Source organism: Salmo trutta, chromosome 21 (assembly GCF_901001165.1).
Source record: "Salmo trutta chromosome 21, fSalTru1.1, whole genome shotgun sequence".
Lineage (NCBI taxonomy): Eukaryota > Metazoa > Chordata > Actinopteri > Salmoniformes > Salmonidae > Salmo > Salmo trutta.
In genome coordinates, this window is record NC_042977.1 from 50,128,805 (window position 1) to 50,144,331 (window position 15,527).

Consider the following 15,527-nt stretch of genomic DNA (forward strand, 5'->3'; position numbering starts at 1 on the left):
TCTGTCTGTCTGTCTGTCTGTCTGTCTGTCTGTCTGTCTGTCTGTTTCTCTGTCCACCTGTGTGTGTCTGTCTCTCTGTGTGTGTCTGTCTTTCTGTGTGTCTGTCTCTCCGTGTCTCTGTCTCTCCGTGTGTCTGTTCTTCTAGGAAGCAGGTAAATGCCTCTTCAGGACATCCTTGGCGTTGCTGGGGAGACTCTCAGGAAAGTTCACGTCAAACTCCACCACCAGGTCCCCTCTCTGCTCGGGGTTCTTGGGTAAGGGAAGGCCCTGTCCTGCTACAGTCTGTCTCATGCCTGGCTTTATCACATCCGTGATCTTCATGTTACACGTCTTCCCGTCTATCGTAGACACCGTCACAGAGCAACCACACAACGACTAGAAGAGGTAAAAGAGAGGGTACATAGTCAGTGACATTTTGGCAGAGTGGACAACACACAGACAGAGACTCAGACACACGCACACGACACGAACGCACACACACACGCGCGTGCACACAAAGCACAAGATACTGTAACTAGATATTATAGCTATTATTAGTCTGGAATCGTCTCCAGATTGGTGGTTTGATTTCCTTGACAGATTGAACATGTGTTTTTCTGGTTTGGTGCTTTGCTAACATAGGACTTTTCCTTCAAGCATAAACTATGCTCCATTACTGATTAGCAAGGTTGTGATTTAAGGTGAAGCTATTTTCAATACATGAATAACAAGAGAAGAGGAGAGAGAGAGAAGAAGAAGAGGAGAGAGAGGAGACAAGGAGACAGAGAGAGAGAAGAAGAAGAGGAGAGAGGAGAGGAGGAGAGAAAGGAGGAGAGGAGAGAGAGAGAGGGGGAGAAGAGGAGACAGAGAGGGGAGAAGAGGAGACAGAGAGAGAGAGAATCTACACACAGTACCCCATAATGACAAAGCAAAGACAGATGTTTAGAAATTTTAGCAAATTTATAAAACAAAAAAAACATAACATTTACATAAGTATTCAGACCCTTTACTCAGTACATTGTTGAAGCACCTTTGGCAGCGATTACAGCCTTGAGTCTCCTTCGTGTGACAATACAAGCTTCGCACACCTGTCACGTCCTGACCAGTATAAGGGGTTATTGTTTATTGTAGTTTGGTCAGGACGTGGCAGGGGGTATTTGTTTTATGTGTTTCGGGGTTTAATGGGATATGTATTTATGTAAGAGGGGTGTTTGATTTATGTGTTCCGGGGTTTTTGGGGTAATGTTCTTGTTTTGTATTTCTATGGTTTTCTAGGTTGTGTATTTCTTTGTGTTGGCCTGGTATGGCTCTCAATCAGGAACAGCTGTACATCGTTGTTGCTGATTGAGAGTCATACTGTTTTCACCTGTCCCTTTGTGGGAAGTTGTTGTTGTACTGCTGTGTGTGTAGCCTGTTCGTTCAATCGTTTTCTTGTTTTGTTTTGTTTCGTTTCGTTTGTGTTCAATAAAAGTCAGTATGAGCACTCAACCCGCTGCGCCTTGGTTCACTACATACGACGACCGTTACAACACCTGTATTTGGGAAGTTTCTCCCATTATATTCAGATCCTCTCAAACTCTGTCAGGTTGGATGGGGAGCGTCGCTGCACAGCTATTTTCAGGTCTCTCCAGAGATGTTAGATCGGGTTCAAGTCTGGGCTCTGGCTGGACCACTCAAGGACATTCAGAGACTTGTCCCGAAGCCACTCCTGTATTGTCTTGGCTGTGTGCTTAGAGTCGTTGTCATATTGGAAAGTGAACCGTCGCCACAGTCTTGAGGTCCTTAGCGCTCTGGAGCAGGTCTTCTTTAAGGATCTTTCCCTCGATCCTGACTAGTCTCCCAGTCCCTGCCGCTGAATAACATCCCCACAGCATGATGCTGCCACCACCATGCTTCACCGTAGGGATGGTGCCAGGTTTCCTCCAGACTCGACGCTTGGCATTCAGGCCAAAAAGTTCAATCTTGGTTTCATCAGAACTGAGAATCTAGTTTCTCATGGTCTGAGAGTCTTTAGGTGCCTTTTAGCAAACTCCAAGCAGGCTGTCATGTGCCTTTTAATGAGGAGTGGCTTCCGTCTGGCCACTCTACCATAAAGGCCTGATTGGTGGAGTGCTGCAGAGATGGTTGTCCTTCTGGAAGGTTATCCTATCTCCACAGAGGAACTCTGGACCAAGGCCCTTCTCCCCCGATTGCTCAGTTTGGCTGGGCAGCCAGCTCTAGGAAGAGTCTTGGTGGTTTCAAACTTATTCCATTTAACAACGATTGAGGCCCCTGTGTTCTTGGGGAACTTCAATGCTGCAGAAATGTTTTGGTACCCTTCCCCAGATCTGTGCCTCGACACAATCCTGTCTTTTTAAAAAAAAAAAGTAACCTTTATTTAACTATGCAAGTCAGTTAAGAACAAATTCTTATTTACAAATGTTTATTTTTTTTTTATTTTACCTTTATATTTTTTATTTTACCTTTATATACATTGTAGAATAATAGTGAAGACATCAAAACTATGAAATAACAAATTTTTTGGTTGCATCATGTAGTAACCAAAAAACTGTTAAACAAAAGAAAATATATTTTATTCTCACAATTCTTCCAATTAGCCACCCTTTGCCTTGATGACAGCTATGCACACTCTTGGCATTCTCTCAACCAGCTTCATCTGGAATGCTTTTCCAACAGTCTTGAAGGAGTTCCCCCATATGCTGAGCACTTGTTGGCTGCTTTTCCTTCACTCCGCAGTCCAACTCATCCCAAACCATCTCAATTGGGTTGAGGTCGGGTGATTGTGGAGGCCAGTTCATCTGATTGATGCAGCACCTCATCACTCTCCTTCTTGGTCAAATAGCTCTTATACAGCCTCGAGGTGCAGTTAAATATAATGAACTTATCCTCCGCAGCAGAGGTAACTCTGGGTCTTCCTTTCCTGTGGCGGTCTTCATGAGAGCCAGTTTCATCATAGTGTTTGATGGTTTTTGCGACTGCACTTGAAGAAACGTTCAAAGTTCTTGAAATGTTCCAGATTGACTGACCTTCATGTTTTAAAGTAATGATGGACTGTCGTTTCTCTTTGCTTATTTGAGCTGTTCTTACCATAATATGGACTAGAGGTCGACCGATTATGATTTTTCAACGCCAATACCGATACCGATTATTGGAGGACCAAAAAAAGCCGATACTTAATCGGACTATTTTTTTATTTTATTGGTAATAATGACAATTACAACAATACTGAATGAACACTTTCAGAGAAATACGAAACCGTTCCGTATTTTATCTAACGGGTGGCATCCCTAAGTCTAAATATTGCTGTTACATTGCACAACCTTCAATGTTATGTCATAATTATGTACAATTCTGGCAAATGAATTACGGTCTTTGTTAGGAATAAATGGACTTCACACAGTTCACAACGAGCCAGGCAGCCCAAACTGCTGCATAGACCCTGACTGCTTACACGGAACGCAAGAGAAGTGAAACAATTTCCCTAGTTATAAGAAATTCATGTTAGCAGGCAATATTAACTAAATATGCAGGTTTAAAAATAAATACTTGTGTATTGATTTTAAGAGGCAAGGCAATGATGTTTATGGTTAGGTACATCGGTGCAATGACAGTGCTTTTTTCGTGAATGCACTTGTTAAATCATCACCCGTTTGTCGAAGTAGGCTGTGATTCGATGAGAAATTAACAGGCACCGCATCGATTATATGCAACGCAGGACCAGCTAGATAAACTAGTAATATCAACCATGTGTAGTTAACTAGTGATTATGTTAAGATTGATAGTTTTTTATAAGATAAGTTTAATGCTAGCTAGCAACTTACCTTGGCTTCTTGCTGCCCTCACGTAACAGGTAGTCAGCCTGCCACGCAGTCTCCTCGTGGAGTGCAATGTAAGGCAGGTGGTTAGAGCGTTGGACTAGTAACCGGAAGGTTGCAAAAACGAATCCCCGAGCTGACAAGGTAAAAATCTGTCGTTCTGCCCCTGAACAAGGCAGTTAACCCACTGTTCCTGGGCCGTCATTGAAAATAAGAATTTGTTCGTAACTGACTTGACTAGTTAAATAAAGGTGTATAAAAATAATTATAAATCGGCCACAATCGGTGTCCAAAAATACAGATTACCGATTGGTATGAAAACTTGAAATCGGCCCTAATTAATCGGCCTTTCCGATTAGTCGGTCGACCTCTAATATGGACTTGGTCTTCTACCAAATTGGGCTATCTTCTGTATACCTTGTCACAAAACAACAGATTGACTCAAACGCATTAAGGAAAGAAATTCCACAAATTAACTTTTAACAAGGCACACCTGTTAATTGAAATGCATTCCAGGTGACTACCTCATGAAGCTAGTTGAGAGAATGCCAAGAGTGTGAAAAGCTGTCATCAAGGCAAAGGGTGGCTACTTTGAAGATCTCAAATATAAAATATATTTTGATTTGTTTAACACTTTTTTGGTTACTACATGATTCCATATGTGCTATTTCATTGTTTTGATGTCTTCACGATTATTCTACAATGTAGAAAATAGTCAAAATAAAGAAAAACCCTGGAATGAGTAGGTGTGTCCAAGCTTTTGACTGGTACTGTGTGTCCAGTTGTACAGCATTTAAACCAGCCAAATCAATCTATTATTCCACATTGAACCACTTTCTATTGGCAGTGTTTCCCCTTACTGTTACTTTGATAAGGCGGCCCACCGAGATCCGCCAAGCAAAAACCCATCTCACCTGTCGTAGACTAACTTTCACCGGATACACGATGTCCGACCCCTCCCTTCTAAAGTGCATGTGAGGTTTGTCCTTAATGACGAACACAATATCAGCAGGGATCGTATTGGGCGACTCGTCTCCTTCTCTAGGGAACGTGATCTTGGTTCCCTCCTTCCACCCTCTCTTAATCTCTATGGTGAGAATCTTATCCTCCGTCCTCATGGTCCGTCCGTCAGGGTTCATCCTCTTCCTGCTGATCTTCATCCTCTTGGTGCAACCATGAAACACTTCCTCTAGCGATACGCGCAGCTCGTGATGAACGGCAGGGTCCTGCTTTCTCCTCTGCTGCCCGCCCAGCCCCACGTGGCGGTCCCGAGGGAACCCGTTGAGATTAAACGAGGTGAAGGAGCCGAACGGGTCGTTGCCGTCCACATCCATGTCCTCGTCGTCTCCGCCCGGACCGCGCCCGTTAGCCTTGCGTCCGAAGAACATCTCGAAAGGGTTGGCGCCGCCGAAGAAGGTGGCGAAGGTGGCGTGGGGGTCTCCGTGGAATGTGTAGGAGGTGAAGTTGCTGCCCTGGTCATCCGGACCACTACTGGGACCTCCTTTGAGACCTGACAGGAAATGACACTGGAGTCAACAACCATTCAGATAATGCATTGCATTTAACATATTATGTACTGAGACCTGAGTGACAGTAGCTGGGAAACAACGACATCATTCAGATAATGCTGATAACCTACATGTATGTATTGATAGATTATGTTGATAACCTTTGTAATGATAGATAATGTTGATAGCCTATGTATTGATAGATAATGATGATAACATACTGTATGTATTTATAATGCCGATAACAATAGATAATGCTAATATGTATTGATAGATAATGTTAATAACCTATGTATTGATAATGACGATAACCTGTGTATTGATAATTATTTAGCTTTTGTATCGATAATGATTATAACCTATGCATTGATAGATAATACCGATAACAATAGATAATGCTATCTATGTATTGATGGATAATTTTTTATATGTATTGATAGATAATGCTGATATGTATTGATAAGCTCATTTGAGACCTGAGTGACACTGGAGTCAGGAACCATTCGGATAATGCTATCTATGTATTGATGGATAATGTTTTATATGTATTGATAGATAATGCTGATATGTATTGATACCTGAGTGACACTGGAGTCAGGAACCATTCGGATAATGCTGATATGTATTGATACCTGAGTGACACTGGAGTCAGGAACCATTCGGATAATGCTGATATGTATTGATACCTGAGTGACACTGGAGTCAGGAACCATTCGGATAATGCTGATATGTATTGATACCTGAGTGACACTGGAGTCAGGAACCATTCGGATAATGCTGATATGTATTGAGACCTGAGTGACAATGGAGTCAGGAACCATTCGGATAATGCTGATATGTATTGATGGATAATGTTTTATATGTATTGATAGATAATGCTGATAAGATAAGTCGCTGTACGATAGGCTACTAGACCTGGGTGAAATACATACATGTAGGTTACAGCAATTACTTTGACACCAACTTGAGCTTCACTTGAGTTTGCCCGGCTGCCTACAATGGGACCAATGGAATAGTCCTAGTCAATGGGGCCAATGGGATAGTCCTAGTCAATGGGGCCAATGGAATAGTCCTAGTCAATGGGGCCAATGGAATAGTCTTGGTCAATGGGACCAATGGAATAGTCCTAGTCAATGGGGCCAATGGAATAGTCTTGGTCAATGGGACCAATGGAATAGTCCTAGTCAATGGGACCAATGGAATAGTCCTAGTCAATGGGACCAATGGAATAGTCTTGGTCAATGGGACCAATGGAATAGTCCTAGTCAATGGGGCCAATGGAATAGTCTTGGTCAATGGGACCAATGGAATAGTCCTAGTCAATGGGACCAATGGAATAGTCCTAGTCAATGGGACCAATGGAATAGTCTTGGTCAAGGGGACCAATGGAATAGTCTTGGTCAAGGGGACCAATGGGATAGTGCTAGTCAATGGGATTAATGGAATAGTCTTAGTCAATGTGCTGGAAAATTTGCCATACATATTATTTGATCCAGGTCTATAGTGTACATAGTATTGATCCAGGTCTATAGTGTACATAGTATTTGATCCAGGTCTATAGTGTACAAATTATTGATCCAGGTCTATAGTGTACATAGTATTGATCCAGGTCTATAGTGTACATATTATTTGATCCAGGTCTATAGTGTACATAGTATTTGATCCAGGTCTATAGTGTACATAGTATTTGATCCAGGTCTATAGTGTACATAGTATTTGATCCAGGTCTATAATGTACATAGTATTTGATCCAGGTCTATAGTGTACATAGTATTTGATCCAGGTCTATAGTGTACATAGTATTTGATCCAGGTCTATAGTGTACATATTATTTGATCCAGGTCTATAGTGAACATAGTATTTGATCCAGGTCTAAAGTGTACATAGTATTTGATCCAGGTCTATAGTGTACATATTATTTGATCCAGGTCTATAGTGTACATAGTATTTGATCCAGGTCTATAGTGTAGATATTATTTGATCCAGGTCTATAGTGTACATAGTATTTGATCCAGGTCTATAGTGTACATAGTATTGATCCAGGTCTATAGTGTACATATTATTTGATCCAGGTCTATAGTGTACATATTATTTGATCCAGGTCTATAGTGTACATAGTATTTGATCCAGGTCTATAGTGTACATAGTATTTGATCCAGGTCTATAGTGTACATATTATTTGATCCAGGTCTATAGTGTACATATTATTTGATCCAGGTCTATAGTGTACATATTATTTGATCGAGGTCTATAGTGTACATAGTATTGATCGAGGTCTATAGTGTACATATTATTGATCCAGGTCTATAGTGTACATAGTATTTGATCCAGGTCTATACTGTACATAGTATTTGATCCAGGTCTATAGTGTACATATTATTTGATCCAGGTCTATAGTGTACATAGTATTTGATCCAGGTCTATAGTGTACATAGTATTTGATCCAGGTCTATAGTGTGCATAGTATTTGATCCAGGTCTATAGTGTAGATATTATTTGATCCAGGTCTATAGTGTACATAGTAATTGATCCAGGTCTATAGTGTACATAGTATTGATCCAGGTCTATAGTGTACATATTATTTGATCCAGGTCTATAGTGTACATATTATTTGATCCAGGTCTATAGTGTACATAGTATTTGATCCAGGTCTATAGTGTACATAGTATTTGATCCAGGTCTATAGTGTACATATTATTTGATCCAGGTCTATAGTGTACATATTATTTGATCCAGGTCTATAGTGTACATATTATTGATCCAGGTCTATAGTGTACATATTATTGATCCAGGTCTATAGTGTACATAGTATTGATCCAGGTCTATAGTGTACATAGTATTTGATCCAGGTCTATAGTGTACATAGCATTTGATCCAGGTCTATAGTGTACATAGTATTTGATCCAGGTCTATAGTGAAGATATTATTTGATCCAGGTCTATAGTGTACATAGTATTTGATCCAGGTCTATAGTTTACATAGTATTTGATCCAGGTCTATAGTGTACATATTATTTGATCCAGGTCTATAGTGTACATATTATTTGATCCAGGTCTATAGTGTACATATTATTTGATCCAGGTCTATAGTGTACATATTATTTGATCCAGGTCTATAGTGTACATATTATTGATCCAGGTCTATAGTGTACATATTATTGATCCAGGTCTATAGTGTACATAGTATTGATCCAGGTCTATAGTGTACATAGTATTTGATCCAGGTCTATAGTGTACATAGCATTTGATCCAGGTCTATAGTGTACATAGTATTTGATCCAGGTCTATAGTGAAGATATTATTTGATCCAGGTCTATAGTGTACATAGTATTTGATCCAGGTCTATAGTTTACATAGTATTTGATCCAGGTCTATAGTGTACATATTATTTGATCCAGGTCTATAGTGTACATAGTATTTGATCCAGGTCTATAGTGTACATATTATTTGATCCAGGTCTATAGTGTACATAGTATTGACCCAGGTCTATAGTGTACATAGTATTGATCCAGGTCTATAGTGTACATATTATTTGATCCAGGTCTATAGTGTACATATTATTTGATCCAGGTCTATAGTGTACATAGTATTTGATCCAGGTCTATAGTGTACATAGTATTTGATCCAGGTCTATAGTGTACATATTATTTGATCCAGGTCTATAGTGTACATATTATTTGATCCAGGTCTATAGTGTACATATTATTGATCCAGGTCTATAGTGTACATATTATTGATCCAGGTCTATAGTGTACATATTATTGATCCAGGTCTATAGTGTACAGAGTATTGATCCAGGTCTATAGTGTACATAGTATTTGATCCAGGTCTATAGTGAAGATATTATTTGATCCAGGTCTATAGTGTACATAGTATTTGATCCAGGTCTATAGTGTACATAGTATTTGATCCAGGTCTATAGTGTACATAGTATTTGATCCAGGTCTATAGTGTACATATTATTTGATCCAGGTCTATAGTGTACATATTATTTGATCCAGGTCTATAGTGTACATATTATTTGATCGAGGTCTATAGTGTACATAGTATTGATCGAGGTCTATAGTGTACATATTATTGATCCAGGTCTATAGTGTACATAGTATTTGATCCAGGTCTATACTGTACATAGTATTTGATCCAGGTCTATAGTGTACATATTATTTGATCCAGGTCTATAGTGTACATAGTATTTGATCCAGGTCTATAGTGTACATAGTATTTGATCCAGGTCTATAGTGTGCATAGTATTTGATCCAGGTCTATAGTGTAGATATTATTTGATCCAGGTCTATAGTGTACATAGTAATTGATCCAGGTCTATAGTGTACATAGTATTGATCCAGGTCTATAGTGTACATATTATTTGATCCAGGTCTATAGTGTACATATTATTTGATCCAGGTCTATAGTGTACATAGTATTTGATCCAGGTCTATAGTGTACATAGTATTTGATCCAGGTCTATAGTGTACATATTATTTGATCCAGGTCTATAGTGTACATATTATTTGATCCAGGTCTATAGTGTACATATTATTGATCCAGGTCTATAGTGTACATATTATTGATCCAGGTCTATAGTGTACATAGTATTGATCCAGGTCTATAGTGTACATAGTATTTGATCCAGGTCTATAGTGTACATAGCATTTGATCCAGGTCTATAGTGTACATAGTATTTGATCCAGGTCTATAGTGAAGATATTATTTGATCCAGGTCTATAGTGTACATAGTATTTGATCCAGGTCTATAGTTTACATAGTATTTGATCCAGGTCTATAGTGTACATATTATTTGATCCAGGTCTATAGTGTACATATTATTTGATCCAGGTCTATAGTGTACATATTATTTGATCCAGGTCTATAGTGTACATATTATTTGATCCAGGTCTATAGTGTACATATTATTGATCCAGGTCTATAGTGTACATATTATTGATCCAGGTCTATAGTGTACATAGTATTGATCCAGGTCTATAGTGTACATAGTATTTGATCCAGGTCTATAGTGTACATAGCATTTGATCCAGGTCTATAGTGTACATAGTATTTGATCCAGGTCTATAGTGAAGATATTATTTGATCCAGGTCTATAGTGTACATAGTATTTGATCCAGGTCTATAGTTTACATAGTATTTGATCCAGGTCTATAGTGTACATATTATTTGATCCAGGTCTATAGTGTACATAGTATTTGATCCAGGTCTATAGTGTACATATTATTTGATCCAGGTCTATAGTGTACATAGTATTGACCCAGGTCTATAGTGTACATAGTATTGATCCAGGTCTATAGTGTACATATTATTTGATCCAGGTCTATAGTGTACATATTATTTGATCCAGGTCTATAGTGTACATAGTATTTGATCCAGGTCTATAGTGTACATAGCATTGATCCAGGTCTATAGTGAACATAGTATTTGATCCAGGTCTATAGTGTACATAGTATTTGATCCAGGTCTATAGTGTACATAGTATTGATCCAGGTCTATAGTGTACATAGTATTGATCCAGGTCTATAGTGTACATAGTATTTGATCCAGGTCTATAGTGTGCATAGTATTTGATCCAGGTCTATAGTGTACATAGTATTTGATCCAGGTCTATAGTGTACATAGTATTTGATCCAGGTCTATAGTGAAGATATTATTTGATCCAGGTCTATAGTGTACTTAGCATTTGATCCAGGTCTATAGTGTACATAGTATTTGATCCAGGTCTATAGTGAAGATATTATTTGATCCAGGTCTATAGTGTACATAGTATTTGATCCAGGTCTATAGTGTACATAGTATTTGATCCAGGTCTATAGTGTACATATTATTTGATCCAGGTCTATAGTGTACATAGTATTTGATCCAGGTCTATAGTGTACATATTATTTGATCCAGGTCTATAGTGTACATAGTATTGATCCAGGTCTATAGTGTACATAGCATTGATCCAGGTCTATAGTGTACATAGTATTGATCCAGGTCTATAGTGTACATAGTATTTGATCCAGGTCTATAGTGTACATAGTATTGATCCAGGTCTATAGTGTACATAGTATTGATCCAGGTCTATAGTGTACATAGTATTTGATCCAGGTCTATAGTGTACATAGTATTTGATCCAGGTCTATAGTGTACATAGCATTGATCCAGGTCTATAGTGAACATAGTATTTGATCCAGGTCTATAGTGTACATAGTATTTGATCCAGGTCTATAGTGTACATAGTATTGATCCAGGTCTATAGTGTACATAGTATTGATCCAGGTCTATAGTGTACATAGTATTTGATCCAGGTCTATAGTGTGCATAGTATTTGATCCAGGTCTATAGTGTACATAGTTTTGATCCAGGTCTATAGTGTAGATATTATTTGATCCAGGTCTATAGTGTACATATTATTTGATCCAGGTCTATAGTGTACATAGTATTGATCCAGGTTTATAGTGTACATAGTATTGATCCAGGTCTATAGTGTACATATTATTGATCCAGGTCTATAGAGTACATAGTATTTGATCCAGGTCTATAGTGTACATATTATTGATCCAGGTCTATAGTGTACATATTATTTGATCCAGGTCTATAGTGTACATAGTATTTGATCCAGGTCTATAGTGTACATATTATTTTATCCAGGTCTATAGTGTAGATAGTATTGATCCAGGTCTATAGTGTACATAGTATTGATCCAGGTCTATAGTGTACATATTATTTGATCCAGGTCTATAGTGTACATAGTATTGATCCAGGTCTATAGTGTACATATTATTTGATCCAGGTCTATAGTGTAGATAGTATTGATCCAGGTCTATAGTGTACATAGTATTGATCCAGGTCTATAGTGTACATACTATTGATCCAGGTCTATAGTGTACATACTATTGATCCAGGTCTATAGTGTACATATTATTTGATCCAGGTCTATAGTGTAGATATTATTTGATCCAGGTCTATAGTGTACATAGTATTTGATCCAGGTCTATAGTGTAGATATTATTGATCCAGGTCTATAGTGTAGATAGTATTGATCCAGGTCTATAGTGTACATAGTATTTGATCCAGGTCTATAGTGTACATATTATTTGATCCAGGTCTATAGTGTACATAGTATTGATCCAGGTCTATAGTGTACATAGTATTGATCCAGGTCTATAGTGTACATAGTATTTGATCCAGGTCTATAGTGTACAAAGTATTTTATCCAGGTCTATAGTGTACATAGTATTGATCCAGGTCTATAGTGTACATAGTATTGATCCAGGTCTATAGTGTACATAGTATTGATCCAGGTCTATAGTGTACATAGTATTGATCCAGGTCTATAGTTTACAGTGGATTCTTCCTACCGTGGTAAATCTGTTGTTTTCTCATCTGCTTTTGAAATGGTTTTAATGCCTCGGGCTGCAAAACAGCTCGATACTGACGTGTTCAGCAGCAATTACTGTAATTGATAGTAATAATAATAATACAATCTGATAATATATTTGGAAAGAATAGCTGTTATATATTTCTGACCAACCAAGAGCAATGTCTGCACATTAATGGGCGTACTGATACGCCACGCTGACTAAAGGGAAATAACAGCTTATTGGTTTATTATGATAAATGTTACGAGTAAATGAAATGAGAGTGAAATGCTGTCTTCTCTAACCAGTGTGGTTAAAATGTCGGTCTGTATTGGATAATGGCCAATGATATTATACGCACATTTTGATGTGTGCGCTCAACGACGGGGTGGGTGAAATGACATGAAAACCAGGTAATCAAAAGAAGAGAATATTGAAACGCGGAGTGTGATATTATCTCCTACCTTCCTCTCCATACTGATCATATATCTCCCTTTTCTTCGGATCACTGAGGACTTCATATGCCTCGGCGATCTCCTTGAATTTCTCCTCGGCGTTGGCCGCCTTGTTTTTGTCCGGGTGCCATTTCAGAGCCTGTTTTCTGTACGCTTTTTTAATGTCCTCATCAGCCGCTCCTTTCACTATGCCCAGGATTTTATAATAATCTTTCCCCATAGTTTCCCCGAAGCGGGCCCCGCGCTGGAGAGAAGAGAACCCGCTAGTTTTTGACAGACGCTGCCTGTCAGTCAATCCGCTATGAAAATATATCCCGGAGAGAGAGAGAGAGAGAGATAGAGAGAGAGAGAGAGAGAGAGAGAGAGACAGAGACCCCTCTGATATGGCGGCAAGTGGAAAACTTAACCGCTGCTCTCTCTCTCTGCAACTCTCACCAGTAATATCAGTGGCAGCCAGACACGGACACACAGTCGGGCAGTTGAACGGTGAACAGCTACAGATGGATTAAGTAGCCTGGCTACGTTTAGAGTGATTACTCAGAGTTGTGGACCCCGTGATATTTATCCACATCCCGATATAGACACACTTTAAAACAGCCGTGGCTCCCCTCCTCTTGCGTCCGACCCCACCGGCATGCTCTACGCTGCTCGCTGGAATCCAGGGGCTCTTTCTAGAACTTCAACGCTGCTGAAGCACGTCATTTCCCATATTCGGCTGTTTTGGGGGGGGGATTCATCTGTTGGGGTTCAGCTGTTGAGGCGCAAAGATTCCGTTTTTTTTATGCCTGTAAACACCCACCTATATGAATTTGGCATCCCAAGTTGAGTGAAAAGAACATGGTCTATAGAACCTAGTCAATTACATTGTAATAGCCTGAACTGGTTATTATAAGCCTTATAATAAAGGGATGTGGTTTGGTTAGAGGAGGACAAGACAGGGAGTCGATTGAATTTAAATGGAGAAATAGTCTGTTTGGTGTCTTTGCATTCAAGTCATCAGCTATGGTGGAAAGAGGATCCAGAGGATAGGCCTCCTGTCCAGGCTTATAACCTCTGACCTGTACCTCCTGTCCAGGCTTATAACCTCCGACCTGTACCTCCTGTCCAGGCTTATAACCTCTGACCTGTACCTCCTGTCCAGGCTTATAACCTCCGACCTGTACCTCCTGTCCAGGCTTATAACCTCTGACCTGTACCTCCTGTCCAGGCTTATAACCTCCGACCTGTACCTCCTGTCCAGGCTTATAACCTCCGACCTGTACCTCCTGTCCAGGCTTATAACCTCTGACCTGTACCTCCTGTCCAGGCTTATAACCTCTGACCTGTACCTCCTGTCCAGGCTTATAACCTCTGACCTGTACCTCCTGTCCAGGCTTATAACCTCCGACCTGTACCTCCTGTCCAGGCTTATAACCTCCGACCTGTACCTCCTGTCCAGGCTTATAACCTCTGACCTGTACCTCCTGTCCAGGCTTATAACCTCTGACCTGTACCTCCTGTCCAGGCTTATAACCTCTGACCTGTACCTCCTGTCCAGGCTTATAACCTCTGACCTGTACCTCCTGTCCAGGCTTATAACCTCTGACCTGTACCTCCTGTCCAGGCTTATAACCTCTGACCTGTACCTCCTGTCCAGGCTTATAACCTCTGACCTGTACCTCCTGTCCAGGCTTATAACCTCTGACCTGTACCTCCTGTCCAGGCTTATAACCTCTGACCTGTACCTCCTGTCCAGGCTTATAACCTCTGACCTGTACCTCCTGTCCAGGCTTATAACCTCTGACCTGTACCTCCTGTCCAGGCTTATAACCTCCGACCTGTACCTACTGAGACAGACACTAACCTCTGACCTGTACCTACTGAGACAGACACTGACCTCTGACCTGTACCTACTGAGACAGACACTGACCTCTGACCTGTACCTACTGAGACAGACACTAAACTCTGACCTGTACCTACTGAGACAGACACTAACCTCTGACCTGTACCTCCTGAGGCAGATACTAACCTCTGACCTGTACCTACTGAGACAGACACTAACCTCTGACCTGTACCTACTGAGACAGACACTAACCTCTGACCTGTACCTACTGAGACAGACACTAAACTCTGACCTGTACCTACCGAGACAGACACTAACCTCTGACCTGTACCTACTGAGACAGACACTAACCTCTGACCTGTACCTACTGAGGCAGACACTAACCTCTGACCTGTACCTACTGAGACAGACACTAACCTCTGACCTGTACCTACTGAGACAGACACTAACCTCTGACCTGTACCTACTGAGACAGACACTAACCTCTGACCTGTACCTACTGAGACAGACTCTAACCTCTGACCTGTACCTACTGAGACAGACACTAACCTCTGACCTGTACCTACCGAGACAGACACTAACCTCTGACCTGTACCT

At 40.1% G+C, this 15,527-nt stretch overlaps 1 protein-coding gene across 1 annotated transcript; it reads right to left on the bottom strand.

Annotated features, from left to right (window-relative positions):
- Positions 1-94: 94 nt before the first annotated feature.
- On the bottom strand, positions 95-13,713 carry dnajb4 (DnaJ heat shock protein family (Hsp40) member B4). The gene is made up of 3 exons (XM_029706053.1): positions 13,118-13,713; positions 4,709-5,304; positions 95-375 (listed from the first exon to the last, which is right to left on the bottom strand). The coding sequence occupies exons 1-3, from the start codon at positions 13,326-13,328 to the stop codon at positions 142-144; spliced, it is 1,041 nt and encodes a 346-aa protein (XP_029561913.1). The 5' UTR covers positions 13,329-13,713; the 3' UTR covers positions 95-141.
- Between the last annotated feature and the right edge of the window lie 1,814 nt (positions 13,714-15,527).

Excerpts from the sequence above, each read along its gene's own strand:
- dnajb4 (XM_029706053.1), bottom strand. The coding sequence starts at position 13,328 with ATGGGGAAAGATTATTATAAAATCCTGGGCATAGTGAAAGGAGCGGCT. Across the intron at positions 5,305-13,117 it reads TGATCAGTATGGAGAGGAAG|GTCTCAAAGGAGGTCCCAGT; the intron begins GTAGGAGATAAT and ends ATTTCCTGTCAG. Across the intron at positions 376-4,708 it reads TGAAAGTTAGTCTACGACAG|TCGTTGTGTGGTTGCTCTGT; the intron begins GTGAGATGGGTT and ends TACCTCTTCTAG.